This window comes from Crinia signifera, chromosome 1, assembly GCF_055691185.1.
Source record: "Crinia signifera chromosome 1, ASM5569118v1, whole genome shotgun sequence".
NCBI classification, from domain to species: domain Eukaryota; kingdom Metazoa; phylum Chordata; class Amphibia; order Anura; family Myobatrachidae; genus Crinia; species Crinia signifera.
Window position 1 is genome coordinate 291,283,295 of NC_139217.1, and position 19,513 is coordinate 291,302,807.

The 19,513-nt window shown below is 45.1% G+C and overlaps 1 protein-coding gene across 4 annotated transcripts in view; it reads left to right on the top strand.

The window, feature by feature from the left end:
* FREM1 (FRAS1 related extracellular matrix 1) overlaps nt 1–19,513 on the top strand; it is a 232,723-nt gene that overhangs the window by 193,554 nt on the left and 19,656 nt on the right. For all 4 annotated transcript variants that reach the window (XM_083185856.1, XM_083185865.1, XM_083185875.1 and 1 more), the window contains 3 exons: nt 1,357–1,574; nt 5,734–5,781; nt 15,556–15,735. In XM_083185856.1, coding sequence (XP_083041982.1) covers nt 1,357–1,574; nt 5,734–5,781; nt 15,556–15,735 — 446 coding nt within the window. The remainder of the gene's footprint in view (nt 1–1,356; nt 1,575–5,733; nt 5,782–15,555; nt 15,736–19,513) is intronic.

The following is a 19,513-nucleotide window of genomic DNA, read 5'->3' on the forward strand; positions in this document are numbered from 1 at the left end:
CCCTGAACAGTGAAATGGCCCCCCAAAATTAGTTTACGCCACCCCACGATCAACGTGAACCCGAAGCGTGGCGAGCGCAGCCAGCCCGTGAGGGGCGGCGGTACGCGTCCTCCGACCTTTTCATACCCCCACTATCCACGTCGGCGTGGAGTTGAGAATAAAATAGTGAGGCGAGCGCAGCGAGCCCCGCGAGTGGACGCGGATACCTTCACAGGTAAACGCGTCCCTTCGCGGGCTTCACAGGTATCCGCATCCCCTCGAGGGGCTCGCTGCGCTCGCCACGCTTCGGGCTCGGTGGCTCGCTGCGCTCGCCACACTATTCTATTCTCAACTCCACGCCGACGTGGATAGTGGGGGTATGAAAAGGTCGGAGGACGCGTACCGCTGCGCTCGCCACGCTTCGGGTTCACGTTGATCGTGGGGTGGCGTAAACTAATTTTGGGGGGCCATTTCACTGTTCAGGGGTGTTTTTGGGGGGTTCTGGACCATTTACCATTGTTCCCTATGATGATTTGGGTAAATTGAGGCATTTAACATTGTTCACTATGGGAAATCGCACCCGATTTTTTAGTGCATGCGATGCCCCCGATTTTTACTAACGATGCCCATGATCATGATCAGTGTGGCCGTGCTAGGAAACAAGTACCTTATTTTTGTTTATCGAAAAAAACTGCTGCATTTGACATAAGTACCATAACTGTATGTGTATGCAATGTCTCCATATCACTAAGGGGCAATACTGTGTGGTGTAATATGAATATTGGATATTACTATGTAATGTAACATTAATAATGGGGTCTACTGTCTGGTGCAATATGAATAAGAAACACTACTGTGTGGTGTCATGTGAATAAAATAGACTGCTGTGTGGTGTAACAGGGACTACTGTATGGTGTAATGGGACTAATGGACATATCTGTGCTGTGTAATGTTAGTAATGAGGACCACTGTATGGTGTAATGTGTATAAGGAGTACTACTGTTTGGTGTAATGTGTAGTGTAATGTGAATAACAGGGGCTACTGTGCTGTGTAATGTGAATAATGATAACTACTGTGTGGTGTAATTTGAATAATGGATCCTACTGTGTGGTGTGGTGTAATGTGAATTGATAGTTCTGTGTTACCACACAAAATATGGGTGGGGTGCACCAATGCTAAAGGACAACAAAATGCTTAGTTACGGCTCTGACTACAATAATAAAAAACCTCAATGCAATTTTATAGATGCAGCTAAGCTTAGAAGGCAGCTTTAAATTTTTTTTTTTGTTTTTATTTTAAAACAGATATTTCGAATGTGACCATAATTCCAATGGTGCAATGTTTTCTGCTATTACTTTTTTATATATGTATTTTAGGGAGCTGCCATTTAGACTCTGCAACTTTTGCTGAATCCAGTCCAAGAAATTGCACCTCCCAGCCAGCAGCCGGGCACTGCAGCAAAGGTCTGAAGGAATCTCAGTTTAATAGATTGAAAGGGATTGGAGGAGAAGAAACTAGAGGATTTGTACCAGAAGAATTCAGCCCTGCACAGAATGGAAAGAAAAGGCTCAAGCTCATTGGCAATGGGAAATCAGTAAGAACTATGCATTAGCAAAGCCTAAATTGGAAGTGTTGTTAAAATTACATTGACTAGTACCACATAAACAATATGCTAGAATTCATTATCTCCTGTCATTGACTATAACAGACCAATCACATCATTAAATATTCACCACAGTACAGACGTTAGTGAGTTGGTAGCAAGTGCATTTGGGTATGGATTGTATGGTCGACCTAAAGATGGTCGACAGTCATTAGGTCGACACCACTAGGTCGACATACTGGAAGGTCGAAAGGGGTCTAAGTCGACGTGGCACAAGGTCGACAGGTCGTTAGGTCGACATGGACTAGGTCAACAGTTAAAAGGTCGACATGGGGTTTTTCACATTTTTTTATCCGAATGTCGACACAGTCACATGGACACTGTTTTAGGTGCACCGCGTCCCCTCGCATGGCTCGCCGTGCGTGCCATGCTTCCGGCACGGTGCTTCGCTGAGCTCAGCACACTATTTTCTTCTCCCATCATGCCCTAGTGGATGGTAGGGCATTAAATACAGCCTGTCAGCATATGTCGGCTCAAAAAACAGTGAAACACCCCATGTCGACATTTTGACTGTTGACCTAGACCATGTCGACCTAATGCTTGTGTCAATCTAATGTCCTGTCGACCTTGTGCCATGTCGACCTAGACCCCTGTCGACCTTCCAGTATGTTGACCTAGTGGTGTCGACCTAATGACTGTGGACCATCTTTAGGTCACCCAACCGACCCGTATCCCGTGCATTTATGGAATTGTTAAGTGACAGGGGCAATGTTATGGTGTAAGAAGGGAATGGAAACAGGGGCATAGCCAACTTTGTGGGCCCATTGAAAAATTTTGAAAGGAACCCTGTCCCAATGCTTCTAGAGGAACACCTTTCTGCAGCAGTTGTTAATTTTATGCCATAATAATGTTTTTGTTCATTTTCTGAACAATACAGATGTATCCACATACATTTAGCCTCCTTTCACGTTAAACAGCCCATCTAGTGATTCGGCAGTGCAGGGCATCTTTTTGTGAGTTGTTCCATTAAAATGGAGCAAATAGAACAAGCATATTCTACTGATCAAAATAATATGTGGCATGCCTATATTCTGAGTGAATCTGCATACAAAATCCTACGTTACATTGCTTTTCTTTTAATGCTACATCGTGCACTGGTGTAACATTATAATGCCCTCAAGTTCATTTTATACCTCTTCACAATAACTAATGTCCCTTACCTGTCTACAGAAAAGGACCCTTATGTATCACCCAATGGTGTGAAATGTCTATAACACATGTTAATTTGTCAGGGAAGGTGGGCACCTCTCAACTCTGGGTCCAATAGCAGCGGCACTATGAAGCAAGTAGGATGCCAGATGGAGAATTTTGGAATATTAGAGCCCTGTTTTCAAATACAAGCAATATGTTTTTTTTGCAATGAGTATGTTTACTTTAGCACCCATGTTTATTTATTGTAGCTTCTTCTCAAACCAACTGAACATTAAATTAATAGTGCTTTTGTTTCATAAATAACAGAGAAGTGTGGTTTGGTTCTTTAGAAATCCCAAGCATGTGAATTTTTTGCATCTGAAAAGCGACCTGGTTCAGATCTTAACACAATTTTGGTGTTTAAATTGCAAAAAGTATATAATTGAATAGATAGGAGATATAACAGCTGGCGAGGAACATGAATGAAGGAAATCAACCTCCTTTCCCTCTTTATATCAAAATCAGAATGTGAGTTCTATTGAAGTCCATAGCAACCAGTCAGATTCTATCTATTATCTTTTAACAGGTGCTAAATACGTAAGTAGAATCCAGTTGGTTGCTATGGGCAAAATCCCATCTTCAAAAGAACTCCCATCTTAGTAAATTGACTCCTGTGTATCTAATAGTGGAACTGAGCTATATCTCATCACACTTACAGCACATCAGATACACCTCACCTGGCATCAGCTGGAGAACAGAATAAACATGCTCATACATGAAAACATATAAACATTACAAAGCACAAATTTGATTTCAATATTTTAAACAATATGCATTATAATTAAAATTAAAATAATAAAATAAATTGCACTGCGGGACCATGTGACTCAAAAGTGATAAATGAAGGTATTTGTTCACAGTTAATAAGAAATAGATAATATAATTAGATCATTAACTATATGAATGATTCAATAAATTATGCAAGTGACGTTAGTATCACTATCGGACAGGTACAGGCTGTACTGTGCAGATGGACAGTTCTGAAGATGTCCAGTATGAGCAAGACTCATCCAAATCCAACCTAACCTGAATGACCTCTTAATTCAGTCAACTGAATTTTAAAAGCTGATACTATGTTTAATTATATAAAAATATCGAAAATATATAAATATAGAAAAGTATATTCCCATCATCTTTTTTAAATAAAAACCCCAAATGATTATTTTAGGGCTGTGAATAATTTGGTATTTAATGTTTTAATAAATATCAAATATACAGAGGTCATTTGTAAGCATAATGCTTTTTATATATATCAACTAAGCTAATAAATTGTGCAGGGGAAAAGTAATCCTGCATTCATAGCATTATAAAACTTGGACACAACATACAAATTCCACTGTGATTGGAACTTGGTGTTAGAGTATTTTAATAGGAACCCAGGGGAAATGTTTGACTTACACACTAATTATGTGAGATAATGCTTAAATGTTGCAATATGATTTGGAATGCCCAACACTCAGATAGGAAAATTATTTCCAATTATCCATAGACATATTGGAGTTTGCCTTAGGCGCTTAATGACAAGGCCCACGTTTACTGTTAAACAGAATGCCCAAATGTTGTAATCTGCTGGCATCTTACACACCATTAATTCTAATTCAGCACAACCGGCACATGTAATTCTATTTGCTTATTTTATACCTCCTTATTGTAGAACTTAGTAAAATATGACCAATGGACAGGAGTAACCTTTCCAATTGTCCTCCAATTATGAAATAATGCAAAAAAAATATTTTAGAATACAAAAATGTTAAAATATACTTTACTGGAGATACAAAAACTACACATGTATTCTATCGCAATAAATAAAACACATGGCTGAAGAAAAATAAAACACAAATAATTTACTGTAGCTCCTCAAAGAAGGAAAATGAACCCATGTACACACTAGATGACCCGCGGCAGTGCCAATATCGTTAATATTGAAATTCGCAGCCTTGCAAGTCCCCCATATGCCGCCCACCTGCCCCGCCCCCTTCGCACGCCACGATCCCTGAATTGATGATTTGCATAATTATAAATTTGAAGCCTTGGTTGTGGGGGAGAAATCGTTCGATGGTCGGCGACCATCAAATGATTTCTCCAGCGACCGCAGATCTGAGACACCTCTGTGATGTCTCAGATCTCTGAGTTTCCTGTCTAGGAGATGGGCGGGCAGCTGCCCGCCCCCCGCTGGGCATTCCCATGGGCTATGGTTATCATAAAATTACTACTGTTGAACCTCAGATAAGTTTATGCTATGACCCCAAAATCCTACATTACGTTATTTTGTTTTCAAGGACTCCGGCTCTACGTATTGGGGGTCATTCTGGTTGTATCATAAAGCTGAGAATTTTGCATTTCGAATTTTTGCAAGCTACTGTAACTAAACACCGGCTACACGAACGGCCGCCGCATGCGAATGGATGCTTTGCATAAATATCCATTTGCAGCTTGCGTGCAGGGCAGAAATCATTCGATGGTCGCCGACCATCGAATGATTTCTAAAGCACTTGCAAATTTAATTCACTTTCTGATTTGCGGCGCACATCTCCGTGAGCAGGGCGGGTAGCTGACATCAGGTGACGTCAGCTGCCTGCCACCGGCACCCACGCCACAGCCTAATTACCATGAAAGTGCCCAGTTTTTTTATGGGAACACCCATAAAACTCTGGGCACTCCCATGTGTGCGACCCATGCCCCACACCCGCACTACTTCGTTCGAACAGGGCCAGCGGATATGCAAGTCGCCACATCCATCCACAAAGATGGCCTGAATGTGCGCATAAATGAATATGCGCATGCATATTCGCAATGGGGAGAATGAACTAGAATGACCTCCATTGTGTATTATTGTATTATGCAATGGTATATGTATGATCTTAACTGAAATTAAATTGTTTCTCCCTCATTATTACAGGTAAAACCTTCTTTTGTGTACAAAAATGGAACTGATACTATCTATCGAGTAAGTACTCATTACGTTAGGTACTATTTTCTCATTGTCAGTTAAAGGAATACAGTATACAAAAGTGTAAAGATATGAAATGGTAGTATATTCTATTGCCGGAGAACTGCAGATGAGAAAAGTTTTTGTTTCTGCTTTGTTTCGCAAAATTATAGTGATGTCACAAAACATGATTTGCAATGCAGGCTGCAGTTTAACCCTTTGAGTGCCAAGGGAATTTGTCGAAATAGATGTGAAAATTGCCTAGCAACCATTTTTATTCATATAGGAAATATAATTTTTTTACACAACATTTCCCTGAAGCTCATTTTGCCCACCGCAACAAACACCCTCCCCCTCCCCCCGACTGCCTCCGCTGTGATGCCAGCGCACTGAATGAAGCACAGGCTTCTTCAATGCAGGATGTTGGGGCCCAATTAAAACGCTGTGCCGGCATTTGAGCCAATCAGAGCTCGTGTACCATTAGCCAATCAGAGTGGCTGCTGGTACACAAGCTCTGATTCACTCAGAGCTTGTGCTGCATTTTAATTGGCCGCAGGCGTCCTGCATTGAAGAAGCCTGTGCTTCGGGACCTGCTGTGAGTGAAGGGAGGCAGGGGAGATGATGATGGGAGGGAGAGGATTGGGGGGGGTGGGGAGGGGCAGACTGGAAATCAGTACCGGGCCCCAAAACTCCTAGTGGCAGCCCTGAATCTCATCACTCACCTTATGATTCATAAATGCAGTGCCTTTACTCACCTTGAGGATATAGATCTAATCATGGGTGGATTTAGAGAGGAGTGGGACAGTGTCTTTAGGAACATGGCACCCTTGTTCCCTTGGCCATCTGCACTAAGTATGCACAAATCACCCGGAAAATTGCACATTGGCTGCTGTGGTACATTGAATAGGTAAGTATATTTACATGGGTGCATGGTGTACAGTGTGGGCCCCCCTGGAGCACCACACACCATGAACCTATTATAGATACACCAATAAATGTAAGCTAGGTCCACAGGAAACCTCTGCCCAACTCTGGTAAAGTATAGCAAGTAAGATGGATGTCAATGTATCTGTAGGAGGAAAAGGCAAATAATAACAATGACATAACCATTTTGTAAATTAAGATTAATACCCCTTTTACACCAAAATGCCGGGTCAAACCTGGGTTATTGAAAATGGTTTCAAGCTGAATTACAGCAGCTAAAATTCATCTCACACCACAGACCCGACCCCTTTTAAATTGTACCTGTTGTTTGCATGATCTGTTGATATATAGGGGGAAATTTACTACACATCAATACGAATACGAATTGCTGTATTTTCGGGATAGATAATCTTCAAGTCCTTTTACCATGACCCGGGTCAGATAACCCAGGATGTGTGGATCACACCACAGGTTAACCAGTTTTCTCCCCTTTCCAAACAATATTGTTACGGATTTCGGGTGTGAAGCCAGGACCACTGTTTAGGACGGCCACGGCAAGTCCTACTCTGACTCTGTTGTTTTTGAACGAGGATGGCTGATACCTGCGGAACTAAGGCTTCACCTCTAATAGCCACGTTTGTGGGGTCAAGTTAGGTCTCGCCCCAGCCAGGTGCCACCAGGTCTTAGGAGAGACAAAGTATCGACAATCCTAAGTACACAACAAGAGGTAAACTGACTAATGAACCTAACTGGGAAAAATAAGTAGGCGGCGAATTGCCGAAATAGCTAACGCTACTGAGCGCGCCAGCGACCTAGTCGCCGATCCACCAGTGACCGAGTTGTATACACAAGCAAAATACACCACACCAATTGTCACAAACCGTGGGTCTCAGCCCCGTCTGAGACCACGTCCATTACCTTCCCGGTGGTCAGTGTTGAGAGTAAGGCCTCTGGTCGCTGTCAGTGTCTGGCAGGATGTCCCATGAGTGGCTGGTGCTGACCCGTGTAATCGACATGCCGGCACGCTGGACTCCGCGCGTCATGGGCGCCGCCATGACACTTGCGCTCAGCTGACCAGAGGATTCAATCCCGCTGTTCAGCCAGGGTAACCTCTGACCCACACACCTGCATACCTCTCAGGTGTGCTCACTCTTTCCCTGTACTGATTGGTGCTGCTGCAGCTAGCCAATCAGTACTCAGCGAGGGGGATATATTCCGGCCTCTAACTTTCAGTCATCGCCTTGAATTTGTGTTCATCTGACCTCAGTACCTCCTGTGTTCAGCTGTTTCCAAAGGCTCCTGGTTATCCGGTCTCCCCGTGTACCTCTCGCAGATTCTGCCGTTACTACCTGGTTTGTCATCTCCAGAAGACTCCTGCCATTCCACTCTGCAGTCGAGTAACTACTCCTGTTTCCATCCTCACCTGGCATACCATCTCCAGAAGCCTCCTGCAATTACCACCGTGCAGTTGAGTGATCCCATCGACCCTGCTGTCGACATCAGTGTTGACACTTTCACACTGAGCCTCCCAGAGACTATTCCACCTACCCGTGTCTCCAGTATCATTACTACTCACAGCCTACGTCCAGAGGGCCAGGGCAGAGGGCCGCGACCTGCCTGTCAGACGCAGCGAAGTCCATATCCCCTTGCGGGGGTCCCTGGTGAATACCGCTGGCAGGTTAGACTCCGCGCCTCTGTTTACGGTCTCCGCCAACACTCCGGTACGCAAGGCCTTGCCTCTGTGCATGTCATTCATCAGGCCTCCAGCCTTCCGATACACAGCGCCCTCCACTGGTCCACCACGGTCAGGGCCGGGAACACAACAGACCCCAGACCTGACAGTAAATTCAAGGCCGATGGACTCGGCTCAAGACCCAAGTGTGGGACCAGCGGTTCTTCAAAATGTTGCTGCCAGAATGGAGACCCAAGAAGCCACTCAGCAGCAGGTGATTAAATTCCTACAGGATGTGTCCAGTCGGTTGGACACCCTGCAACAGTCCCTGTCGACTTCTGTGTCAACCTCTCCTGTAGGGTCAGTAACACCAGCCCTACCTTCCCGTCTTCACCTGCCAGCACCCACCAAATACGATGGTGACCCCAAGACCTGCAGAGGGTTTATCAACCAGTGCCAAATTCAGTTTGAATTGATCCCTCAGAACTTTCCTACGGCCAGAATTAAAATTGCATACATGGTGTCGTTATTGACTGGTTCTGCCCTGAAGTGGGTATCACCCTTATGGGAAAGAGCGGATCCGCTGCTGGCAGACTATGACCAATTCATCCAGACCTTCCGCCACATATTCGACTTGCCAGGTCGACCCATGTCAGCAGCTACCGACATCCTCCAGATTAAGCAAGGGTCCCGCCCCATGGGGCAATATGTAATCCACTTTCAAACGCTTGCTTCTGAATTACAGTGGAACAATGAAGCCCTGACAGCTGCCTTCTGGTTAGGAGTCTCTGACCGGATTAAAGATGAGCTGGCATCTCGCGATCTTCCTGACCAATTGGAAGATCTTGTATCCCTATGTGTCAAGATTGATCTACGTCTTCGTGAGAGAGGACTAGAAAAACACAAGAAGTTAATTCCCAAAGTTTCTCCCAAGATTCGTTCTGAGTCTCCTACGCGTGAAGAACCAATGCAAGTGGGTAGATCACGACTGACTCCCGAAGAACGTACCCGTAGGCAGCGCAATCGTCTGTGCATATATTGTGCTGCTCCTAGTCATTTCATTAATAATTGTCCCGAGCGTTCGGGAAACGACCGAGCCTAACCTGTAAGGGAGGAGTCAGGTTGGGTCAAGTGGTGAAATCTCCCCCAGAAAATGACTTTGTTTTGCCCGTATCTTTGGATACCCCTGCCGGTGCCCATTCTAGCACCGCCTTGGCAGATTCCGGTTCGGCCGGGAATTTTATTTCTCAAGACCTGGTTACTAAACTGAAGATTCCAATGGAACCATTAGTTCCACACCTAGCTGTTACAGCAGTTGACGGCAGCAGAATCCCAGGCAGTGAGGTTCGTTTCTGTACCAGCCTCCTCACCCTTAGAGTCGGCATGCTGCATCAGGAGCAAATCAAATTTCTCGTCATTCCCAAATCTTCTTATGAAATCGTCCTCGGTCTTCCCTGGTTTCGTCTTCATAATCCCAACATCAATTGGAAGACGCTACAGATCGAGCAATGGAGTTCTCATTGCCAACAGCAGTGTATCAAGTCAGTGGTACCCACTCGTTCAGCCAATGTAAAAATTCTTCCTGGGCTCCCTGAAGTCTACAGTGAATTCGCTGATGTGTTCTGCGAGCAGTCTGCTGATACTCTTCCTCCTCATCGTAATTGGGACTGTAAAATTGACCTCCTCCCAGGGAAGTTCCCTCCTAAAGGTCGAACTTATCCATTGTCCATTCCTGAGACCCAAGCTATGTCTACATACATACAAGAGAATCTTCAGAAAGGTTTCATCCGGCGCTCAAGTTCCCCAGCAGGCGCAGGTTTCTTTTTCGTAAAGAAAAAAGATGGAGGCCTTCGCCCGTGCATTGACTACCGAGGTTTAAACAATATCACAGTCAAGAATAGTTACCCGCTTCCTTTAATTACCGAACTTTTTGACCGAGTAAGAGGTGCCCGAGTCTTCACCAAATTGGATCTCCGTGGGGCATACAACTTGATAAGAATTCGTGAAGGTGACGAGTGGAAGACCGCATTTAACACCCGGGATGGTCACTACGAGTATCTGGTAATGCCTTTCGGCCTTTGTAATGCCCCCGCAGTATTCCAGCAATTTGTAAATGAGGTCTTCAGGGACATGCTCTACGTTTGTCTTGTGGTATACCTCGATGACATCCTCATTTTTTCAAAAAACTTATCCTCTCATCAAACTCAGGTCAAGGAAGTATTGTCTCGTCTTCGCCGAAACAAACTGTATGGCAAGATTTCCAAATGTACCTTTGAAGTTCCTTCCGTGCCCTTCCTGGGTTACATCATTTCTGGTTTCGACTTACGTATGGATCCAGAGAAGTTGGAGGCTATTAATGGGTGGTCACAACCCACTTCCCTCAAAGCAGTCCAATGCTTTATAGGGTTTTCCAACTACTATAGGAAATTCATTCGAGGCTTCTCCACGTTGATTGCACCCATCACCGCACTCACCAAGAAGGGGGCTAATCCAGCCAGCTGGCCTCCAGAAGCCGTCGCAGCCTTCCAGTTTTTAAAACAAGCCTTTGTCACTGCTCCTATCCTGTCCCAGCCTGATGTCGACAAACCCTTTTTTCTTGAGGTAGATGCCTCTCACATAGGAGTCGGTGCTGTACTATCCCAAAAGAACAATGATGAAAAACTCCACCCCTGTGGGTTCTTCTCTCGCAAGTTTCTTCCAGCAGAAAGAAATTACTCCATTGGAGACCAAGAATTATTGGCCATCAAATTATCTCTCGAAGAATGGAGATATCTTTTAGAAGGTGCCAAGTTCCCCGTGACGATCTTCACAGATCATAAAAACCTGTTATACCTCCAGTCTGCCCAGTGTATGAATCCTCGACAGGCTCGTTGGTCCTTGTTTTTCTCTCGTTTCTCTTTCAAGTTGTTATACCGTCCAGGCACTCAGAATGTGAAAGCGGATGCTTTATCTCGTTCCATGCAAGAGGATTCTGACCTGCAGGAGAATCGGCCCATTCTTGACCCCATCGCCTTTGCGCCCACTCAAGTGTCGCCTGCGCCTCCTCCTGGTAAAATCTTCGTCCCCACTGAACTGCGTCAGAAACTTCTCTGCTGGGCACACAAGTCGTTATTCTCTGGGCATCCTGGCGCCCAAGGGACATTAAAAATTCTTCAGAGATCCTATTGGTGGCCGCAAATCGGCAAGGAAGTGAAAGAGTTTGTGGCTTCATGTCCAGAGTGTGCACAGCACAAAGTGTTCCGACAAGCTCCAGCCGGCCAGCTCCATCCTCTGTCCATTCCATCTCGTCCCTGGACTCACATTTCAATGGACTTTATCTGCGACTTACCCAAATCTCAAGAGTATAACACCATATGGGTAATAGTTGACAGATTTTCCAAGATGGCCCGATTCATCCCGTTACCCGGGCTACCGTCCGCTCCCAGTCTGGCTCAGCTGTTTGTACAACATATCTTCAAAAGTCATGGCTTGCCTAACAAAATTGTGTCCGATCGTGGGGTACAATTTGTAGCACGGTTTTGGAGAGCCCTGTCTGATGCATTCCAAATCAAATTAAAGTTTTCTTTAGGTTATCATCCCCAGTCCAACGGTCAGACAGAAAGGGTGAACCAGGATCTGGAGACCTTCCTACGTCTTTATATATCATCCTCTCAAGATGACTGGTCGAAACTCCTCCCGTGGGCAGAATTTGCTCATAACTTCAGGTACCACACTACCACTGGTCATTCCCCTTTCTTTATAGTCTATGGACAAAATCCCCGGGTCCCCAATTTTGAAGATTTACCTGCTTTAGATGTACCTGCAGCCGCAGCAGCCGTTAACCATTTCTCTCAAATCTGGCGAGAGATTCATTCTAACATCAAGAAAGCTTCAACAAGGTACAAATTCTTTGCAGATCGCAAGAGGAGAGCTGTTCCTGAGTTGCGTCCAGGGGATAGAGTTTGACTTTCTACACGGAATCTCAGACTGAGAGTTCCCTCTATGAAATTTGCTCCCAGATTTATCGGTCCTTACACGGTTCTACAAAGGATCAATCCTGTGGCATATAAACTGAAGTTACCCAAATCTTTACGCATTCCCAACTCATTCCACATCTCTTTGTTACGTCCTCTCATCCTGAATCGCTTCCATACTTCTTCACCATCATTACCCAAAGTTCGAACCAGCAGGGGAGTAGAATTCGAGATAAACAAAATTATTGATTCTCGTCGGAGGTATGGGCGTCTCCAGTATCTTATTGATTGGAGAGGATACGGTCCTGAGGAGAGGAGTTGGGCAGATGCAGAAGATGTGCATGCCCCCCGTTTACTCAAAGTATTCCATGAAGAGAACCCGTCCAAGCCTAAAGGGTGTTCGGTGCCCACCCTAAAAGGGGGGGGGGTACTGTCACAAACCGTGGGTCTCAGCCCCGTCTGAGACCACGTCCATTACCTTCCCGGTGGTCAGTGTTGAGAGTAAGGCCTCTGGTCGCTGTCAGTGTCTGGCAGGATGTCCCATGTGTGGCTGGTGCTGACCCGTGTAATCGACATGCCGGCACGCTGGACTCCGCGCGTCATGGGCGCCGCCATGACACTTGCGCTCAGCTGACCAGAGGATCCAATCCCGCTGTTCAGCCAGGGTAACCTCTGACCCACACACCTGCATACCTCTCAGGTGTGCTCACTCTTTCCCTGTACTGATTGGTGGTGCTGCTGCAGCTAGCCAATCAGTACTCAGCGAGGGGGATATATTCCGGCCTCTAACTTTCAGTCATCGCCTTGAATTTGTGTTCATCTGACCTCAGTACCTCCTGTGTTCAGCTGTTTCCAAAGGCTCCTGGTTATCCGGTCTCCCCGTGTACCTCTCGCAGATTCTGCCGTTACTACCTGGTTTGTCATCTCCAGAAGACTCCTGCCATTCCACTCTGCAGTCGAGTAACTACTCCTGTTTCCATCCTCACCTGGCATACCATCTCCAGAAGCCTCCTGCAATTACCACCGTGCAGTTGAGTGATCCCTTCGACCCTGCTGTTGACATCAGTGTTGACACTTTCACACTGAGCCTCCCAGAGACTATTCCACCTACCCGTGTCTCCAGTATCATTACTACTCACAGCCTACGTCCAGAGGGCCAGGGCAGAGGGCCGCGACCTGCCTGTCAGACGCAACGAAGTCCATATCCCCTTGCGGGGGTCCCTGGTGAATACCGCTGGCAGGTTAGACTCCGCGCCTCTGTTTACGGTCTCCGCCAACACTCCGGTACGCAAGGCCTTGCCTCTGTGCATGTCATTCATCAGGCCTCCAGCCTTCCGATACACAGCGCCCTCCACTGGTCCACCACGGTCAGGGCCGGGAACACAACAGACCCCAGACCTGACACCAATAGCACACCACAAACAGAACAAACCACAATAAACACAGAATAAGCCGTAACCAGGTGACTACCCAGACGGCAACAATTAGAAGAAGAAGTCCTGCACACTGCCCAGCAACGCCAGAGTGGGGATGAGCGCTTCCGCCGCTTGCTCCTGCTGGCGTCCACCATTGCTGGGCAAAACCAGCAGCTTCCGTCGGCGGCTGCGTCCGGCCACATCATCCCCGGCGTCCCTGGTTGCTAAGCAACCAGACCAGGCGCCGCCGGAGAAGGGGGAGTGAGCGGCCGGGCGGCCCTGCAGCTCCGGTGCACGCCTCCTGCGTGCAACAAATATGGACCTTATTTTGGTTCACTCACAAAGGCAAATTCCTTCTCAAATGGCCAAAACCATGTGCACTGCAGGTGGGGCAGATGTAACATGTGCAGAGAGATTTTAAAAAAACTAATTTAAAAAACCCAAATCTAATTCTCTCTGCAGAAGTTACATCTGCCACACCTGCAGTGCACATGGTTTTGAGAAGGAATTTGCCTTTGCGAGTGAACCAGAAAAAGGGCCAATGTGTATTCACACAGTTCCTGAACATGTTTTTTCAGCTAAAGGAAGTTAAAATTCAGATGTAATATATGTTTTACTCACAGAAAATGTTACATGTTGAACACAGTGTTGCATTCCTGAAGCGCAGAGTACTCCAAGGTCCATAAGAGGGAGTACTGCCAGGTGTAGTAGGAGGTAGGGAACCCATAACCTAATATGTAAGCAGCGCCAGTACAGTAGGATGAGATGTTGCAGCAGAAGTTTTGGAAAAAACAACACATTTGTCAGCCCCATTATTGAAAAACTGTATATATCCCAAAGAAGAGTTGCACTAGAATGGCACCAAAAGATTGTTGAGACTTGTTGGCTAAGAAATTTATGAATTAACCAAGTGTTACAGGAAAAGCCAATCCAGAAGGTGTCTGCCTGTGCTTTTAGCTCAGTTCCATGGGAGAAAAGATGCACTAGTGAAGCTGTAGAATACATTTTAGGCCTCAAATGTAAATAGTAATCCAGATGTCAGTGTCATAGTAGCCCCCATTCAAGCAGCAATACTGTGCTTTGATGCCAGCTATTTAATGGTGTGCATCCAGCATCATTAGCAGGCAGGCCCCACACCCTGTCACTACAATATATACTCTGAACAAAAAGTGGATCTTTGAGCCCACTCAAAGCATTCTGTGTTTTTTACATGATCCCTGAAACAATAATGTCCTTTTCTGAATAATAATAAAATCCATTTATACTTTTGGTAAATGTTCACTTTAAAATGCTGTTCTCACATCCTTTCCAGTATCATAGGGCTTTCCTTTGCACCCGCACCCCTTCCATACACAGTACAATGTAAGACCCTTGCAAACATCCATACCCCTTTGAGTGCCAACATCTCTGTGGGAGATGCGCAAAATGTCCGCCAAAATTTCCAACAGCTCTGTGTGTGAGAGATGTGCAAAATATCCGCTAAAAATGCCAGCAACGCTCACATTTGTTATATCATGTCAAATAGAAAATGAGTAAAAAAAAGTATATTTCCTTTACAAGGTAAACATTACAGGTCATTATGATGTCTAAAAATGTTTGCTTGGCAATTTTTTACACCAATTTTAAAAAATAATTCACGTGGCATTTAAAGGGTTAATGAAGCCTTAATGTGGAGCTCTGGCTGCAAAGGACATACTGTAGGCCAATGTACAACATGATATGTAATGTAATAACCAGTCTGGGAGATTTTTAATATGTGTATATATTTTCACATCATAAATAATGTAGCTTAATTATAAATGAAGCATTATTTATGCATTTTTTACAGTATCATGGTATGATGTCTCTTCGAGTGGAAGAAGAAAGACCATCACGCAACTCAACCAAAACAACCAAACTAGCAGCAACAAGCCATCGGCAGCAGAGGCTGAGAGCTCCCCCGCACACTATGGAATTTCTACAGTCAGATAGAGCTGTGGGGACCTCTGATACATCTGCCTCAAGCCAGGTATGGAACTATTGGGTTTATTCAGACCTGATTGCATGGCTGCGAATTCAGGGAGGATGTGTGGTGTTTTCAGGGAGGGTGTGTGACGTCAGCTCTGCCCCTAATCTGCCTGTCTCTATCGTGGCTCCTGGGCTGTGCACTGACTGCACAGACTGGTAAAATCACTGAATGGTAAGCGGTTTCAAATGGATTTGCAGCTAATCGTAGGGCTTTAATAACATGACGTGTCAGCATGAGACATTAGCTTAGTGTGGGTCATACCTTAGATGGAGGTATCTTCACTTCATATGGGCATTTGTGGAGGGCGAGCATGCAGACCCGCTGAACAGATGCATCTTGTGGGAGTGTCTTGGGCATATGTCCCAACTTTGGAAATTGATTGAGGCATCTGGACAGAGATGAGATTCCTTTTTAAGACAGAGCATTTTAGCTGAGTATGGGATGGATGGAAGTGTAAGTATTAATGAAGATGGATGCACAGTAGTAAATAACAGTAGTAAATAACAAGGTGTTGAGTGATTCATATGCATGTAGACACGTGTACTCACACAGACAAGCTGATATACACATTAGTATAATCTAGTAAGTAAACTGCCTTGGCGAATAAACTGTTCACCAGGTGCACGCACTCAAAATTGCAGGTGAGGTACAGCATGGGGGGGATTTGACCATGGGAATGCCCAGCGTTTCATGGGTGTTCCCATGGATATCGCCCGGTGCTTTGGGTGCCGAGGGCGGGCAGCTGACTTCCTTTAGAATGCCCACACACATCTAAGGTTACCTCAAAGCAACCTTAGATATGTGTGTGCCTTCCATATCATTCGGTGGTCATTGACCATCGAATGATGTGTGTTTTCCCCCGCAGCCTACAAATGGATGTTTATGTTAAACATCCATTCGCAGCCAGTGCGTGCGAACACCTGCTGCGAGGGAGTGGGCGGCCCGGCATTCACCGGGTGGGATTTGGTGGACTCGCAAGCAAGGGCGTAACTACAAGGGGTGCAGCTGCTATGGGGCCCAGAGCTGAAGGGGGCCCATCTTTGCTGTCTAAGTAATATGTTTTACATACATTTATCACCATCAGTTTCTAAATATGGGGCCCTTACAAACTTTTGCTATGGGGCCCACGAATATCTAGGTACGCCTCTGCTTGCAAGGCTGTGAATCAACCAGAATAACCCCTTGTATGCCACGTGACTAAATCTACCGTCGTACAGACAGTGCAATTTTGAATAAGCCTATTCTGGTTAAGCCCATGGGGGATTTTGACTAAGTCTATGAGCGATTTTGACTAAGGCCATTTTGGTCATAGGCCAAATATATGGCTTAGTAAAAATTGTCTTGCCTGTCTATTTTACCAGGCGATAGCACCGTGTTGATGGCTTTTTTGTAAACTGTAAGCCATTTACCTTATACCTTCATTTTGCAAAGCTACTAGAAAGGGTGTGTGTGCCTTTCCCAACATTACTACTAATTATGGGCCTTACTTTGTTATTATATTTATGCTTATTATGTTTTTAAATTTTGAGCTAAAAAAATGGGGTCTGCATACCTTTTTAGTAAATGAGTGTGCCTACCATCATAGGTGTAGATAACTTCCCTTATAAAAGATTATGGGCCAGATTTAGTATAGCAAAAAAAGAAAGTCATTTTTTGTCTGGAACAAACTAAGGGCCTAATTCAGACCTGTTCTCTAAGCTGCATATGTTCGCAGCCTAGCGGACAGGTAAATGCAGCCCGTCGCCAGGCTCTCTAACATGCAACAGGATGTGTGCGCTGACAGATTCCCTCGCAAGCCACCGCAAGGAGGAGAAATCATTCGATGATCGCTCACCATTGAATAATTTTTGCTGCCTTCGCTAAGAAAAGTCAGCCTAGACTGGCTTTTCTAGCGCCCGCTGTCCTCCAAATTCAGGACGGACACTGATGTCATGTGATGTCAGCTGTTTGCCCCAAGCAGACATTGCCACGCCTGTGTCTACAGGGAAATGGCCAATATTTTTATGGGGACGCTCAGAGTGTGAAACTCACCCAAGCCATTCGTTCCCATGGTTTATGCATACGCAAACCCCAACCATTGGGGATGGGAGCGAATTGGGCCCGTAATGAACGGGTCTAAATTGGCACCCATATTGCTATGAAAGGGGAGCAAATACATGTATATTGTTTCTCTGCAGGGTAAATACTGGCTGCTTTTGTATGTACCCCACAGATGTTGGACAGCTTTATGTTTATGCTGCAATATAGATTTCAGTTTGAACACACCCCAACCACAAACGCCGTCTTTCTGTCAGTCAGCTTGCGTTCTAGGATCCTTATGCAAGCACAATCTATCGATAATCTCTTGTGCTGCAAATTTGAAGTTGTGCAATCAGGTCTAAAAACCCCCAATGTGTTTTGGGTTTTTAGCACTGTTTATTGTTTAAGTCATTTTTAAGATTAATTAAAGCAAACTACATTTTAACAGTTTTAGTTCATATCATTCTGTCGGACTAATGTAGGGTACACACCAGAACAATTTGGCCTCAATTCCTCCAATTTTGATGCATTCTTGACCGATTGTATGTAAATTGGACATGTTTTGGCATGTTTTAGATTCCAATCCGATGCGCGTCCCTGCTATTCGTTTGGTCGTTTTGGAGATCCTTCCTGCTGCAGTCAGGATCTGTAAAAGATCCATTCATGCTGGGTACTGATCAGATCGTATGCAGATCGTGTGCTCCAACAGATCCTACAATCTTCTCACGATCTGCTCATGATCTGCTCATGATCGTGATCGTTCTGGTGTGTACCTAGCATTAAATTTGGAGATGCTTTAAGTGGTATTATTTCTCTTCATGTATAATGTTTGCAATTATGTATTTCTAGAAGAAAACTAGGTACATGTGAGTTATCCGGACGCCCGATTTCAAAATCGGGTCGGATCGGGCACATCGCATCGCATCGCATGCGACCATCGGATGCGATGCGATGCGATGCGATGCGATGACCCGATTTTTCCATAGGAATCAATGTTAAAATGGACTGAGTCCATTTTAACATGGAATTCAATGGGAAAAAGGGGTCCTTTTCATACCCCTACTATCCAAGTGGGCATGGAGTTGGATATAAACCTGTGGCGAGCGTAGCGAGCCACCGAGCCCGAAGCGTGGCGAGCGTAGCGAGCCCCGCGAGGGGACACGGAATACCGTCCCCTTGCGGGGCTCGCTTCGCTCGCCACGCTTCGGGCTCGGTGGCTCGCTACGCTCGCCACAGGTTTATATCCAACTCCATGCCCACTTGGATAGTAGGGGTATGAAAAGGACCCCTTTTTCCATAGGAATCATTTTAACATTGATTCCTATGGAAAAATCGGGTCATCGCATCCGATGGTCGCATGCGATGCGATGCGATGCGATGCGATATCGCATCGCATCGCATCTGATTGTATGCCTTAACTTAAGGCATACAATCAAAAAATCGGGCGTCCAGATAACTCACAAGTACCGAAAACTATTCCCTTTCCTAAGAAATGTACTGCGGATTTGAAAGGTCTCCTGCATTTTGATGATAAAACCCAAAAGCTTTTCCAGTGTAATGGTGTAACATGGGATCCCTGGTTAACTTCAGCCAAGGTACTGGTTTCTTACTACATCATATTATTTGTGTTGATAGTCAGGAGTTACTTAACCAAGTATTAAACCTTTCAAAATTGTATAAGGAATCTGTCAGCTTTATACTGGTTTTATTGTACTATGTTGCTGCTCACTTTCTTATATTATAAAAGTTTCAAATTGGA